This window comes from Syngnathus acus, chromosome 10 (assembly GCF_901709675.1).
Source record: "Syngnathus acus chromosome 10, fSynAcu1.2, whole genome shotgun sequence".
NCBI classification, from domain to species: Eukaryota; Metazoa; Chordata; class Actinopteri; order Syngnathiformes; family Syngnathidae; genus Syngnathus; species Syngnathus acus.
The window spans coordinates 4,890,092-4,905,734 of record NC_051095.1 but is presented as its reverse complement, the minus strand read 5'-3'; the positions used below and the strand labels follow the sequence as shown (position 1 = coordinate 4,905,734).

At 44.5% G+C, this 15,643-nt stretch overlaps 1 protein-coding gene and 1 long non-coding RNA gene across 2 annotated transcripts in view; both read right to left on the bottom strand.

Annotated features, from left to right (window-relative positions):
- Positions 1 to 144: 144 nt before the first annotated feature.
- Positions 145 to 4,259, bottom strand: LOC119128493 (5,6-dihydroxyindole-2-carboxylic acid oxidase-like). The gene is made up of 7 exons (XM_037260958.1): positions 3,767 to 4,259; positions 2,977 to 3,299; positions 2,184 to 2,388; positions 1,952 to 2,119; positions 1,421 to 1,600; positions 1,197 to 1,343; positions 145 to 1,126 (listed from the first exon to the last, which is right to left on the bottom strand). Exons 1-7 carry the CDS (start codon positions 4,122 to 4,124, stop codon positions 939 to 941), a joined length of 1,569 nt encoding a protein of 522 aa, XP_037116853.1. The 5' UTR covers positions 4,125 to 4,259; the 3' UTR covers positions 145 to 938.
- Positions 4,260 to 9,321: 5,062 nt separating this feature from the next.
- Positions 9,322 to 15,643, bottom strand: part of LOC119129365 — a 29,005-nt gene continuing 22,683 nt past the window's right edge. Inside the window, exon 2 of the long non-coding RNA XR_005099176.1 lies at positions 9,322 to 9,652. This is a non-coding gene — a long non-coding RNA (uncharacterized LOC119129365). The remainder of the gene's footprint in view (positions 9,653 to 15,643) is intronic.

The window sequence follows — 15,643 nt, the reverse complement described above, 5'->3', positions numbered from 1 at the left end:
ACTGTGACACTACACACATTAAATAATGATTTTAAACGGTTTTAATTACACGGTTGCATGTATGCTGAGCGGCCGAACTTAATTACTGCTATTTAAGTCATTAATAAAAAAATAATAAGAAAGAAATACAAAGAAGACAAATTCTTGCCACCAAAAACTTCTTAAAACACATTTTATTTGTTGTATTTGATATGTAATTTAGTCAGCAAGAGAGAGGGATAAAAAACATTTTAGGGGGAATTCCAGAGCTATAAAAACATACAAAAACACCCCACAATAATTTTGTTTGCATTTATCAGGGTCATTGAACGCATCTCCTTCTTATGTTGGTCTTTATAAGTTGTACTTGCGGGGCTATGGCGGCCCCTGCGGGCTGAAAAGCGCCATTACCAAGGTTTGATAGGTTTGTCGCCAGTTTGCCACACAAAATTAAATCTGCATATATGTTTGTTATTAAAAAAAACTATCTACGCATTCAATTCATTTCGACTTAGCTAAAATGCTTTTAAAAAATTGCTGGTTTATCACCTAACATGACAAATGTTGCCTTACTTTTGGTTATTATATAAATATTTAATTGCCTTAATTTCGGTGATTATATAAATATTTATTCAAGTAATTATCTAAACCTTTGCACATTCCTTTTGCTATTTTTGTCTACTTGCTTGAATGAGAAAAATTAAATACGTTACCAGGTACTCATTACTTGAGTAGTTTGTTTTAAAGAATACATTACTCAAGAAATTATTTGGAGGGCTCTTTTTTTATTTTTACTTGTCTTGTTATTCTAAGATAACAGTAATCTTGAATATAGTTTCATGGGAATGACATTATGTTGGAACTTTGGTTCTGCAAAGGCCTAATGAGCCTGCTGCATTCTGAATTGAGTGGTGGTTTTAAAGCTAAAATAAGATTACAATAGAGGCACGCGGGTGAGCTCAGACAACCGACTGGCTTTTGACGTCGTCGTATCGTTGGTACTGATCCCCGAGCAGCGGCTGGAATCCCTCCATCTTGCGGGACCTGGCGCGCACAGCGCAGGTGGTGGCCACGAAGACGGCACCGACGACCACCAGGGCGACGATGATGCCCATTGTGATCATTTCAGTCAGTGTGAAAGGTTGACCTTGAGGGAAAAAAAAGATGAATTCATAAAAGTATAAAGTGATCTCCTGAACTGGTAAACGATTGCATACCTGGCCATTGGGCTTCGTAAGAGTACCCGAGGTTTTCGGGGGCGGTCAGAAACATTTCAGCGTTGGTCACAGGTGGCCAAAATGGAACCATGTTGTAACCCCGGTTGTGACCAATCGGGGCATTTTGGTCAGGATACACAGCTGACTCTGCCAAGAAAGTCCAACGTCGCCCTCAGTTCTGATGAGGGAGTGCTAACGAAGCATTTACTGTTGCCGAAACTCACCTGGGGTGTGTCTCCGCAGCCACTCATCGAAGATGGCATCGGTGTAGGTGTGGAGCAAAACGAAGATGGGGTCGTTGGGTGAAAGGTGGGTTTGGCCCCCGGTGCCGTTGAGGAACAGGTGGGCAAGGTTATGGAGACTCCTGACTGCGGGGTCGTAGTTCCCCTGGGGGGCGCTATAGCCTAGACGCCATAAAACACAGTCTGCATTGAAACCCTAACCATTTTAGTTCTTGTGGTCACACGTATTGACAGTTTTTTTGTTTTTTCAAAAATGTATTAAAGCGAATAAAAATAATGCTAAAGGCAGTGTTGGTTTTTAATTCTAACCAATCAGAAGCTAGACGAAAATTGATGAGGGGGAAAGGCCTCATATGTTCATATCTCTGCCATAAGGTGGCGCCACAACCTCCTATGTGGGCTGAACAAAGTCATTGATGTCTTTCGCTACATTCAAAGAATGTCATGGGTGCTCCCTTGACCTCTGCGCCACAAATAATTTAAAACTCATTTAAATCCCGCCAGCAGGCTCACCTTCAATGGTGTTTCTAAAGCTTTCTGAGGAGGTGGAATAGAACGGCGCCGTATCAAAAGTGCTGACTTGCAGACAGTCGGCCACATCCTGAGGTTCTGGGAGACGCTGGACCATCGGCCTGTTGACGTTGCCTGCCGGGTTCCTTCTTATCGGAGACGTCTCGGTGTCTGCAAGGAAACGCGTTAGAGCAGACAACCTCACGGTGAGGTCGGCGAGGACCAGCGGCCTTACTGTTGCAGATGGTTCCCAGCGTGTCGTAGTCGGCCACGCTCTCGCAGATGACCCTCCACTGGGAGAAGATGGAGTTGGAGCTGAGCGAGTCGGCGTCAAAGCTGCTGCGGGCTCCCATCAGGTCGTCCGTGCAGATGTCGCACGTGCTGCCACCGATGGCAAAGTTCCAGTAGGGCAGGGCGAACGTAGGCTCTTGCAGCATGTCCTGGTTAGTTTGCACCAGAATGGAGGTGTATTTTTAAAACATAAAATAGAAATGCAGATATTTTCCAGATATGCAATGATACAAATTAGAAATATTTACGACTAAAATGATTACACAATTTTGCTTCAAAATACAATCATGAATAATTAATTTTATCAGCAAAAATGGTTCCTTCCACTTGCACACTCTGATTTATGGATATTAATAATCCTTAAAAAAACTGTTTTAAAAATGGCCACCTTAATACAGTTTGCTCTTGTTTTGATTCTTAACGTAAAGATGGAATTTGTTGCTTTTCAGTGCAGGGGCGGGTCTAGTCTAGTGGGATAAAGGGCCAAGGTCACCCCAAAATCCTCAACTATTTGCCTTATCACCTTAAAAAAAAAGCAGTTACGGAGGAGTTTTTCAAGCCTTGAGAAATCCTTGAGAAAGCATCTTATTAGAAACCACTGAGTCTAATTTATTTTGATGACCAAACCATGAAATTTGCTTCCCTAATTCAGATTTCCCAGGGTGGTAAAACTCATTTTCCAAAACAAACTCCTTCAAAGTGAAACCACCACATGCTAATGTGGCCGCTTGGCTTACTTGCATATCTCGCTCCAGTTGGAGCAGGTGGTAGCGATGCCAAGTGACAAACCCCGGACCCTCATGGGAGAAATCCACCCCTCCGAAACTGGGCTGACCAGCGCCCAGGAAGGTCTTGCCGACGGAGTAGTAATGGCTCCACACAAAGTAGTTGTAGATGGTGATGTTCTCAAAGCGTGTGCTGTTGCTGTCGGGGTCGAGGATCTCGGCGTAGCGCCGGGTGGCGATCACCAGGTCTGGGTGTACAGTGCGCTTGGCCTGGTCCAGCGCATTGACAAAGGCTCGCTTCTCTGCGCCACTGAGCTGCATCACGTTTCTTCTCACTGGAGGATTAGCCGGGACAAAGTTAGTTAAATCAACGATTCTCTTTAAGGAACTGAACCTTTTTGTACATAATTTCTCCTCTTTGGGGGGGGGCACATTCAAATCTGTGTCATGTTGAAGGAGGTGCGTGACTTTTTAACATTTCTTGATAGCTATTGGCAAAACATTTGCAATTGCTTATATACGCCACAAGATGATGGCAAATCATTTATTGAGATTAGACAAAGCTATGGCCTGATTAAATGTTGCACTTCTCTCAGTTCAGCATAGTTGCTTTTGCATTAACATGTATAAAATGTATCAAATTCAAATGTGTATTTATATTCCAAAATGCATAATCATCAAGATTCAACAATGATAATCATCGACAACAGGGAACGTATAACCCGTGAAAAATGAGGGAATGCTGCACTTGATTCTCCATGGAAATGGATCGGGCAGTGTACCTAATGTTGTGTCCACTCACCCACAGACGCTCTCAGGTCACAGTTGACCCCGGTCCAGCCGTGTCTGCATCGTCCGCAGTTGTAGCCGCTGAAATTACCGTTACAGCGGCACGCCTGGGTGAAGAAGCGGACCGGCCAACGCTCGCGGTCGTCCCGCCCGTCGTGCGGGTACTGAGGGCCGTGGGGGCGCGCGTCCGCCGCGACGGACACGCACTGGCCGCGGCCCGCTGCGAAGCCGCACGGGTCGGCATCGAGGCCAGGCGGGGACGGGCAGCACTGGCCGCTCCGGAGTCCCTCGGGGGTCACGCACTCTCTGGGGAATTGGGCGCCCACCAGAAGCGAGCCCAGCGCGACCAAGAAACAGCAGCACCGCCACATTGCGTCCGATTGAGTGGCGCCCGGCTGCTCCCGAGATCCTCTTTGCCAGCCCCCCAAACAAGTGAAGCGATTTTAAACTGCGGCAGATTAGCACATGACTACCCGGATTTTTGGTGCCCCAGCCCGCGTGACTCGATCACACATACCAATAACGTACTCCCTCAAATTCCATTTTTTTTTTATGGCAGTGAAAGGAAGCAAAAGTCACAAGTCTGTTTCAAAGCAATGTGCGTGCACTTGTTTCTCTGAAAAATGAAATGTTAACATTCTACTCCTTTTACCTTTTCCTTTTATACTACATTTCGTAACTGTTACTTTGACTTTAGCAAAAGACGAGACTCAGTCACTACTTCTGATTTCCCTTTAAGGCCAAAAGGTTTCAGTGAGTTTCATTCAAGTGTACAGTGTAAGCACATTTCGTTTTAGAAAATAGAAAATGCTCATGGAAAAGATGTTTTTACTATTGTACATATTATTTACAAAGTAGCTTAAAGCTACAATGCTCTTTAAATTCCCTTTTAATATGTACTGCAAGTGAACTCTTAGCATGAAGGTTAGTTTAAGTTGAAAATTACTAAGAGGCTTTTGAATAGCGTTTCTTCCAAAGAGACATAACTTGGGTGAAATAAAAAAGGGTCATATGAAGCACTGCACTCAAACTGGGCCGTTTTTTTTTTTTTTTTTTTAACAATCAAAGGCAAGGATTATCCACAAAGGCCGAGTCACATCGCCTCACATGACTACCCCAACCCACCGCCTCAGGTTTCTTGGCACACATGGATGGGCTAAAGCACACATGTGATGAAAGCGTGGATGGCCGAGAGTGCGTCACAGATCGCGTGGATGGGAACCAAAAAGAATTAAATGAAACCTGTATATCAATATTATCTAATAATGGAATTGGAAAGTTAAATCAAAATATAAATAAATAAATGGATATGGTTTGCTCAAAGAATTGAAGGCATCACATTCTTTTACTTTTTATGGATTTTATTTCCATACAAAAATTACATAAACACGTGAAATCACATTTGAGGATGAGAAAATTATCAGGTAAAATCAGGTTGAACTTTTTAGGGCCTTAGGAAAGTTGGAAGAAAATAACAGTTTGAAATATAGCAGTGAGTGTAAATCCAGAGACAACAAACAAACAAACAAACAAACAAACAAATAAATAAATAGGAATATTCCCCCACGAGCAACTGAACTTTCCCCTGGGTTTATCATACGCACTTGAAATGATGGCAAGTATGCTGACTCCCATTCATGAGTTTGTGTAACTAGTTAATTCCAAAAACAGCCACATCACGAGTCACAAAAGGGTGTCCATACGCAACCAGATCTCAGGCTCTCATTTGCTTACTTTTATTCCTCCTTATGAGAAAAATCACGTGTTGTAAAAGTTGGTAGTTGTCACTTTTTTCTATATCAAACACACATACGTATTTTATTTTTGTACCATCATCTTTTGTATTTGTTGCATCTTATGTGATTGTACCAGCGTCCATATTTTGATTTATCAATGCATTGTTGTATGATGACCAGCAGAGGGCAATGACGTCCTTCATTTTCCTTTTTTGTGTACACCCCATGTAGTTGTTTCCATTCATCTACTTCTAATTAAGCAACCGGCTTGCCTCCATCACGGGGATTGGATTAAAAAAGTGCGTCTCCCACCAACATGCCCACAATGCACCTGGGCGCCATGCATGCTTATGTGCCCTCACAGACTCAACTTTGCCTAATTGGCGCATGCGCGACTTCCCGGTGGAGGAAATTAATTGGCTTCCCAATATAGACGGGCATTGATCTGTGCGCCGTGCCGCGTCTGCGCTCCGGATGGGAAACTTTGATAAGACTCCCGTCCTGAGAACACAAAAGAAACGCCAGCGCTAACGATGTCACCGCCACGCACGCAGGACTTCTTTTATGGAAGACTTTTTTTTTTTCTCCCTGAGGCGCCTGCTCAAAATAGGTGACACGCTTCCCTAATGAGAACTAGTATGGTAAACAACTTCGCATGTTGGTACCGCAGCAGACGTTTTAGGCAAATAACTGGTCAAACAACTTAGTCCTGACCTACCGTAATTTTCGGACTATAAGTCGCGGTTTTTTCATAGTTTGGGTGGGGGGGCGACTTATACTCAGGAGCGACTTATATACATAGATATGTTTTTTTTAACTTTTTTGGGCATTTTATGGCTGGTGCGACTTATACTCCGGTGCGACTTATAGTCCGAAAATTACGGTATTTATTTTATTTCGCCTGAATCTCGTCCACTCTACTGCAACCCTTTCAGGCAGTAATCTTGCCAGCCCTGGCTCGGTTGCGCCTCTGGTGTAATTAAGGACATCTCATTGAAATCATATTTAATGACAAAAAAAGCGGTAATAATCCGCGAATGAGGCCAGCAAAGGGGCAAAGTAAGGCATCTCAGGACCGTCGATTGTTTCCGCTGACTTGTGCATAAGTGACAGGCTGCAGTGTGGATGGATGCTTGCATGGCTAATGCGCTGGCTCAGCACGAGCACCAGCTAAGTAGCGGCAAGAAGAGATCGGGGAAGGGCGCGCTTCTTTTGCTGCTCGCTGACAGGAACGCGGCACTCCACCTGCGTTTTTAATACGATTATAATCATTATCAGACGTCCCGTGAACGTTTTACAAGCGGGCGGGGAGACGTTTGGGAGGAGACAATAGTCAGTCTGACTACCATTAGGAACGCTTGCGTAACAAAGCGCCATCAATTATGCAAGCCACTCCGCTTGTTATCCATTTTTAAAGCGCACCCTCTTTTGATGCAACTACAATTGGACATTTGTGCCACCACGTTTGCTTTTGTGCCTCTCGTGAGGACTAAACTTTGCTTCAAAAGAAAATGTGATGTGACAAGCGAACGTTAAAGTATTAAAGCTGTCGGAGGGCCGCGTGATGTCATCAAATGGCGTCATTGATGAGCCTGCGGGGTGTGTTTGTTAACTCATTATAAAATGATGGAAATTATTATGGTTGGTACGATAGAAGTAAGGGCAGATTTTATTCTATTTATTTAATAAATATGATGATAAAAAATATATTGTCACACTTCAAAAGCAAACAAATTCAAGAACACGAGACTTTTTTTTTTATCAATATTTGTATTGAATAGAACCATCACAACAAAAAAGTTTTTCTCCTGATTATATTACGACTTTATTCTCCTAACATTCTGACTTTTTAGTTTTTTTTTGCAGCTGGCCCAATTCTGGTACACTTCTCCACATTCCGGGAGCATAAACGCAGAGCTATGAAGCGCTCGTCCCAAAGTGCAAGCGCGTTTTAACGGAGGAAGTCCTCCATCTTACCATCATGCCCTTAAGCCTAATTAAATATTAAACCTTTTATTGGATCTCGCGGAGGTATTTGTAAATACATTTCATGCCAGGAAAGGCACTGAAGATTCCAAATTCGTCTCCTGACACAAAGTTGAGGTTATTGCCATCGCACCCCCACCATCTCCAGCAGCCTCCAGTCCATTTAGGAGCATTTAGAGTGATGAAAGACAAAGAGAATTGCTGCAGAAAAGCTTCCTGGGGGAAAAAAAAAAAGGCAAGTCAGACCAGTAATAAACTATTCCTCGACAGGATTGGACATGTTAACGGCAGATTTAACGATACAGGGCGAGTGACAAAACAAAAACAACAACTAAGAAAAAGCAAGGAGACCTTTTCATTTGATTTCTTGACAAAAAAATGAGGACTGAACAGAATGAGCACGGCTGCGGGAAAGCAATTTTAAAGTGCAGAAAACAACATGACTAATGTGGATGCGACCCTCGGCTAACAGCTACATTCTTTAAACTGTTCATTGGACAAAAAAGTTTCAAAGAAAATACTGTTCATTCATGAATGCATTTTTTACTTCGACATTTAAGTGTTCTTTAAAAAAAGTCCGTCCGTCCATCCATCCATCCATCCATCCATCCATCCATCCATCCATCCATCCATCCATCCATCCATCCATCCAATTTAGCTTGATAGCTTGATAGCTATCTAGCTACCCATATACTCTGCGGCATTAGCCAAGGCCTCTGGGGGAAACTCGATTACAAAACAACGGGGCAAAAGTTCGCCTTGGCTCATCCTTTGCTGTCCCGTCTCGTCAAGGCAGCTCAATTGATGACCTCATCCGAGAATAAATCAGGGTGGCTATCATCAATAGCACAACGGTGCAATTGGGTCATAACCCCAGTTCGAAACGATGTTGTAAAACACACAATGGCCTTCACTTTGCTCCATCCACCATTGCCAGGTGGAAATTAGAGGAAGACTATAAGGTGACTCCACTGCAGTGCTAAAAGCCACCAACTGATGGCGCACTTTCACTAGAATAAATGGATGCTGTGTGTGCGCGCGTGTGTAATTCGTCATGGGGAGGAGTAGATGCCAATTAGTCGTGTTTGTCAAACCATATTTGTACGGATGTTTCTGACTTTCAACTGCTATCTATTTGCCATTAGTTTCAAGACTTGACATGTTATACAACAGCCACATTTTTGGGGGAAAAACGCTGACCTGGTTTTGAAACAAAAAAGGCCCACGTCACAGTCCATTTCCTCTGGATGTAATCGTAATATGATGTCAAAATGAAAGTTCAACAAAGGGAAAAAGTCAGACAATGTTATTCTTGTATTATTAAAACAATAAGCCTAAAACTGCCTCATTTGTTAATTAAAAATAAGGACAGAATTCACGCAAGGATGTCATAACAGTACTGTTCATTTTCCTGAAGTTAAAATAAGATTAATTAGTTTCCCCACATGTAGCTAAGCACTTCTTTATTAAACGATATGACAATTTACCGCAAATTATTTCATGGCTCCCCAAGCTAAAGCTGGCAGAGAAATGCTTGAGGTGCTCTAAATTACTCACAGGCAGGCCATACACATCTGTAGATAAAGCCCAAGCCAGATCGGTGTGGCCGCGGCGCCGTGGCGGGAGTCATCAATCATGAGACGCCTCCTTCTGGTCAAATCAAGCGCACCCTGCCGAGAACCGAACGCCAGTGCCAAAGCCGAGACGCGAGGCGGGGTGAGGCTCTTCCTGGCTGATGAGCATGAGGGGCATGTTGAGGCATTTTGTGACATCCAAGGGCACTCATCTCCAAGCAGATGGATGGGGAAGGCTCCCTTACCCCAACTGGGACCATTTTTTTTTTTTCTTGTTCGACTGGATGGATGTTGTGTTACAGACGGAGGTGAAGAAAATATTCTGGTACTGTAAAAGCTGAGGAGCTGTGATAACGAGTCACAGTACGCTTGTCCAGCTTCAACACATGTTCCAAATTGTCTTCTTTATTTGATCCCTCTTTCTTTTCTTTTTCCACTTTACGGTTGACACCTAATCAAACCTGAAGAGTAGCCTTACCAGTTACCGAGATAATCTCAAACACTTGACTTACCGACAGCTGGATTTCTTATCCACATCCAACACATCTTTGGACTGAATCGGGAATCACAAGTTCTGGGTCCTATGAGTCCTCTGGCTGGATCCTGTAAAGTACGGAAAAACTGCAAGCTCAGATCGTTTGACGCAATGAATCGAGTTAACAGACACTTGTTCACAGACTCAAGTGAAGAGACTCAATCAGACGATTTGGTTCACTGAGTATTGTTGGCAGACTCAGACACATTGATTCACTGACTCAAATGAACGGACTCAACGAAAACTTTAGACTAAGATGATTTGGCTCACTGAGTGGAGTTAGCAGACTCTGGTTTAACGACTCAAGTGAACCGACTCAATGGAAACAATTTACGTTTGCGGCTGGACCAAACACGCAGCGGCTTACGGCAATTGGACTGAATGACTCGAGTCAAAAGACTCAGATAATTTGAGTCGGCCTAAGATCGCAGACTTAGATGATTCACTGAGCCACGGAGAAAACATGGCAGACATATGAGTCATTTCACTGAGATTCCACCTTTCAAGCCTTATAATCCCATCAACGCAAGCTCCGAGCATTAGCGATAGCTTGAATAGTCGACATTTCACTCTTTCCGCAGCTCGGAGCTGCAGACAACTTGAGGTACTCCCCGTGCTGTTTGCATACGACCAATTCTACCCAGGTCAAGGTCAGCTATTCCACAGGAGAGGAATCGGAGCTATCACCATATCTGAGCAGCAGGATTCACGGAAAGTACTAAAGTGTAGCGCACGTGTAATTGGCCTCCTGGCATCTTCACGCTGCCACCCCATTAAAATGCCTTTGAAGCATGCCCGCCACATTTACCCCGAGAACAAAGAACAGAGATACGACGATGATGAATTAAATCCCGCCTTCGCTCTGCGGCTCACTCCCTCCGCCGTTATTGACAGGTCAGATATGCAAACGAGTTGTCTGATGTGGACTGATATGTATGCACGGTTCCTTTAAAGGTACGTTTATCTTCAAAAAGACAGGATTGGAACGCGCAAATGGTAGCATTTCGGGTGAGTAACATTTCAAGCAAGGTCAAATATTGTTTTTCAACCACCAACATTTTTCTACCAAGCGGGTAGACAAGAATAATTGCTCATTGAGCTCAGACTTTTAAAAAGTACTGTCAAATGTATAGGAAATTTCACTTTGAATCTCAAAGTGTGGCATGTGGGCTCCCTCTAGTGGTCGGCTAAGTGTCACTGGATATTTATTTGGCTTCTTTGTTTTTTTTTAATACAATACAGTAAATTAGCTAAACACAGATCAGTTATATTTAATGATTATATGGAGTACATTTATTTTCAAACATTCATTTAGGTACTATTTGAATTCTGCCTAGTAACAAGCAGTTTGCTTCCCTATCAATTACGCCCCTCCAGACACCAACCCACCAATTACCAATGACTTTCTATGACAGAGGCATTTTTCATGTAGCGTAAGGGGGCATGGGGGGGGGGGGTGTAGCCCCCCTCACAATAGATCAATCACTTGTTATATAGGGCAATATATTATTCAAAAAATCATGGTTGTCGCCAGGTGGAACTGGAACACATCATTAAAGTGTATTTGTTTTGCGTTCTTTACCTTCCCGTCGACGAGTTGGGAATCAGATCAAGGAGAGGAAAACAAGGCTAACGCCGCTGGCAGCATCATCCAGCCTAAGCCCGGCGATGTTTTGATCCGAAAATTCTCGCGGTGTCTATCCTTGGGAGCTTCATAGCACACAAAAAAAACTTCCCAAACAAACAGATGAACAATTAAAAGGGACTGATTTGAATTGTAATGAGTGAACTTTTAGTACAATGAAGAGGCGAGTGTTTTTCTTAAATTACAATAAAAACAAGAAAACACTGGAATTTTGACTGGAGTCAACAATGGCTTTTCTTTTTAAAAAGATTTAGATTTTGGTTTTTGTTTCAGCTTTTGCCGAAGCTTTGCTCAAGGGCTATAACCATATATATATATATTTTTTGCATTAGCAGCAAGTAAACCAAGGCTGCACTGTGTTTAATATATTTAATACAAAATGATAACTTTCCCTTTATGATTATGGAAAATGTGGGGTAGTAAATTCAATCATGGATATTTGAGGCTTTATGGTTGTCGTGACTAACTAAATATTTCATGAAGCCAAAGCTTGGCTTGTTGTCCCACGGTCGCTACATACAAAAAATATATCAAACAATTGCTTTGTCAAACATGAAGCCAATTCCACCCATGTTTTACCGGAGCTTTTTTTTTTTTTTTTTGGGGTGCCGTTGATCAAAGCCCGTCTTGTTTTTTAGGATGAAGCATGGAAGATCACAGCGTAATAAATTCACCTAAAAAGTAAGAGTTCGAGCGATACAAGCATCAGCGTCGTTCTTTTTGTTTTTTGTTACACACAACGATGACAGAATTGCAGTAAGAATTCATTATTATTAATTCCATTATTTTTTTGGGGGTAGTGTTTGACACACTTCAAAGAATTGGGTGGAAGAGGAATGGAGGGAAAAACATTGCAGTACAATATTTGTCAATAGTGGATAGCAAATGAGTTTGCAGTCCCAGTTTTTGAGTAGCACTGCTTTAAGTAGTTAACAGCAGGCCAATCCTCCGCCTGCTTTCACTCCTTCTTTTTGTTTGCGAAGATTGTGTGCTGCTCGTGTTGCTTGCAAACACAGCGGGGTCCTAATTCCACTCCGGTAACGCTCACAGACCCGTGACTAATCCTCCGAAGGCCACAGCAACACACTGAAAATATACATAACCGTCAAGAGCCCGAACACCCACATGCTTTGCTTTATGCCGCGTTGGAGAAGAATAGCATCAAACAACGGAAGGCCATCTGGAGGTATTAACAATGAGCCAAACATTGACTTTTTCTTCACACTGAAAAGCGCGACTGATAAATGAAATACCTCGATGGCTATGTCGAGCGGGAGCACCGGGTCAAGGCTCGAAATAAGCGTTCAGTCAAAATTTGCATCATCAAAACACAGTGAACAGCAAAACAAAAACTAAACTAAACCCTCAAGACCGTCCCAAGTTTCGCTGAAGTGGCCGTGCTCAAACCGCCTACACGCTAGTAGTTGGAAGCCGAGGCAAACTCAGCGCTACTTAGCGTCAGCTAGCTAGCGATGAGAGGCGGCTTGCCAACTAAATCAAATCATCGATCAGAACCTCCATGTTGGTCAATAAGATAATGTTGACAAGTATTGTCCTCATGAAAAGATTACAAGGAATCGCGCTAATTGGCAAGCTAACCTTAGCTTGACATTTAGCACTGGAAGTAAGCGCTTGGGTGATCTCATACACTTCAAAGAAGCCTGGCTTGAATCACGTTGAAACGAAGCGTATTAAACTTTAAGCAGCAAAATTGCAGGCCATAATATCTGAGTATCTGAGTAGAAGTTCATACTAGCTAAACAGAACTGGAAACCAGATATGAATTAAGTTCTGCTTCGGCGTATGTCTTAGACTTAGACTTAGACTTAGACTTAGACAGAACTTTATTGTCATTTTGTCAACACTAGGTGTGTACAAAACGAAATTTCGTTGCATACGGCTTTCAGCAATGTAGAGGTATTTCGGCTGGTTAAAAAAAAAGTGACATTCTATATAAAAATATGAGATAAGATAATTATAAAGTACAAAGTGCAGCAGTGATAAAGTATGTGAACAGTGCAGGAGACAAAAACAGTATTTACAAGTGTGCAGAGGAATGCTACGTTTGAATGTTCAGCAGTCTGACGACAGCAGGGAAAAAACTATTGCAGAACCTGGTGGACCTGCAGCGGATGCTGCGAAACCTCTTCCCAGAGGGCAGCAGGGAGAACAGTCCATGGTGGGGGTGTGATGGGTCACTGATAATATTTCGGGCTCGGGACACGCAGCGCTGGGATGACAAGTCCTGAATGGAGGGAAGAGGAGCCCCGATGATCCTCTCTGCTGTCCTCACCACTCTCCTCAGGTTCTTCCAATCGGAGGCGCTGCAACCTCCACACCACACCGAGAGACAGCTTGTCAGAATGCTCTCTATGGTGCTTCGGTAGAACGTCCTCATGATGGGTGGGGGCAGGTGGGCTCTCCTCATCCTCCGCAGGAAGTACAAGCGCTTCTGTGCCCTCTTGACCAGTGTTGTGGTGTTCACAGTCCAGGTGAGGTCGTCTGTGATGTGGACTCCCAGGAATTTAGTGCTGCTGACCACCTCCACAGCTGAGCTGTTGATGATCAGTGGAGCGTGGTGAGGCTGGTTCTTCCTGAAGTCGACGATGATCTCCTTCGTCTTCTCCACATTCAGGATCAGGCTATTTTCTCTGCACCAGCCCACCAACTGCTCCACCTCCTCTCTGTAGTCCAGGTCGTTGTTGTCCCTGATGAGGCCCACCACCGTTGTGTCGTCTGCAAACTTCACGATGTGATTGGTGGTGAACCTGGGGGCGCAGTCGTGTGTCATCAGGGTGAACAGCAGGGGGCTCAGGACGCAGCCCTGAGGGGAGCCTGTGCTGAGGGTGATGACATCGGAGGTGTTCTGTCCGACCCGGACTGACTGAGGTCTGTTGGTGAGGAAGTCTAGCAGCCAGTTCCGAAGGGGGGTGCTGAAGCCCAGGTGTTCCAGTTTTTCCACCAGATGTTGTGGAATGATGGTATTAAACGCTGAGCTGAAGTCCAGGAACAGCAACCGCACGTGGGTGTTCCTCTCCTCCAGGTGAGCCAGGCTCAGGTGAAGAACGGAGGAGATGGCATCCTCAGTGGAGCGGTTCTGCCGGTAGGCAAACTGGAACGGATCGAATGTTGGGGGGAGTCTGGAGACGATGTGATCTTTGAGCAGCCTTTCGAAGCACTTCATCATGATGGGAGTCAGTGCCACAGGTCTGTAGTCATTCCATGAGGTGATTTGAGGTTTCTTCGGCACCGGAATGATGGAGGCAGCCTTGAAGCACACTGGCACTTTGGCTTGGTCCAGCGAGATGTTAAAAATGTCTGTGATGACACCAGCCAGCTGGCCTGCACATTCCTTGAACACCCGCCCAGGTATGTTGTCGGGGCCTGGGGCCTTACGTGGGTTGACTCTTCTCAGAGTCTTCCACACGTCGGCTGAGTCAAGGCAGAGGACCTCCTCTTCCTGGTGGGGAACAGTTTTAACTGCCGGAGTGCTGTTTAGTGCCTCAAAACGCCCAAAGAAGTTATTTAGACCATTTAGGAAGTCAGCATCAACCTCACCCACCGGGGGGGAGGGTGAGTTGTAGTCCGTGATCGCCCGTATGCCTTGCCACATACTCCTGGTGTTATTGGCGTCGTGGAAAAAATCCTGAATTTTCCGACTGTGGCTTCGCTTCGCTAGCCTGATGGCACGGTTCAAGTTGGCTCTCGCTGTCCTCAGTGCCTCCTTGTCGCCAGACTTGAAGGCTGAGTTCCGTGCTCGCAGCGTATGACGTACATCCTCAGTCATCCAGGGTCGTTGGTTGGCTCGGGTGATGATGTTCTTAGTGGTGCTGACGTCCTCGGAGCATTTGTTGATGTAGGCTGACACAGTCATGGCGTACTCATCAATGTTGATCTGATTGTCATATGTTGCTGCTGATTTGAACATGTCCCAGTCAGAGCACTCAAAGCAGTCCTGGAGTGCCTCCATGGCCCCCTCAGACCACACCCTCACCTGCTTCACTGTGGGTTTTGCTCTGATCAGCAGGGGCCTGTATGCAGGGGTTAGCATAACAGATAGGTGGTCTGAAGAGCCGAGGTGGGGGCGGGGGGCTGCTCTGAATGCATCCTTTATATTGGTGTAAACCAAGTCCAGAGTGTTCTCTCCCCGAGTTGGAAAATCCACGTGTTGGTAAAAATGAGGGAGAATAGTCTTCATGCTAGCCTGGTTGAAGTCCCCAGCAATGATGAAAACCCCCTCTGTGTGCGTGGATTGCAGCTCACTAATTGTCCGGTAGAGAACCCTCATGGCCTCTTTAGTGTTAGCGCTAGGAGGCACGTACACAGCCGTGATGCTAACAACAGTAAACTCCCTGGGCAGGTAGAAGGGTCTGCAGTTCACAGTCAAAAGCTCGATGTCCGAAGAGCAGAAGCT

Coding starts and splice junctions, on each gene's coding strand:
- LOC119128493 (XM_037260958.1), bottom strand. CDS start 4,124: ATGTGGCGGTGCTGCTGTTTCTTGGTCGCGCTGGGCTCGCTTCTGGTG. Junction 3,300..3,766: donor TGACCTGAGAGCGTCTGTGG/GTGAGTGGACAC, acceptor CTAATCCTCCAG/TGAGAAGAAACGTGATGCAG. Junction 2,389..2,976: donor AACTGGAGCGAGATATGCAA/GTAAGCCAAGCG, acceptor CAAACTAACCAG/GACATGCTGCAAGAGCCTAC.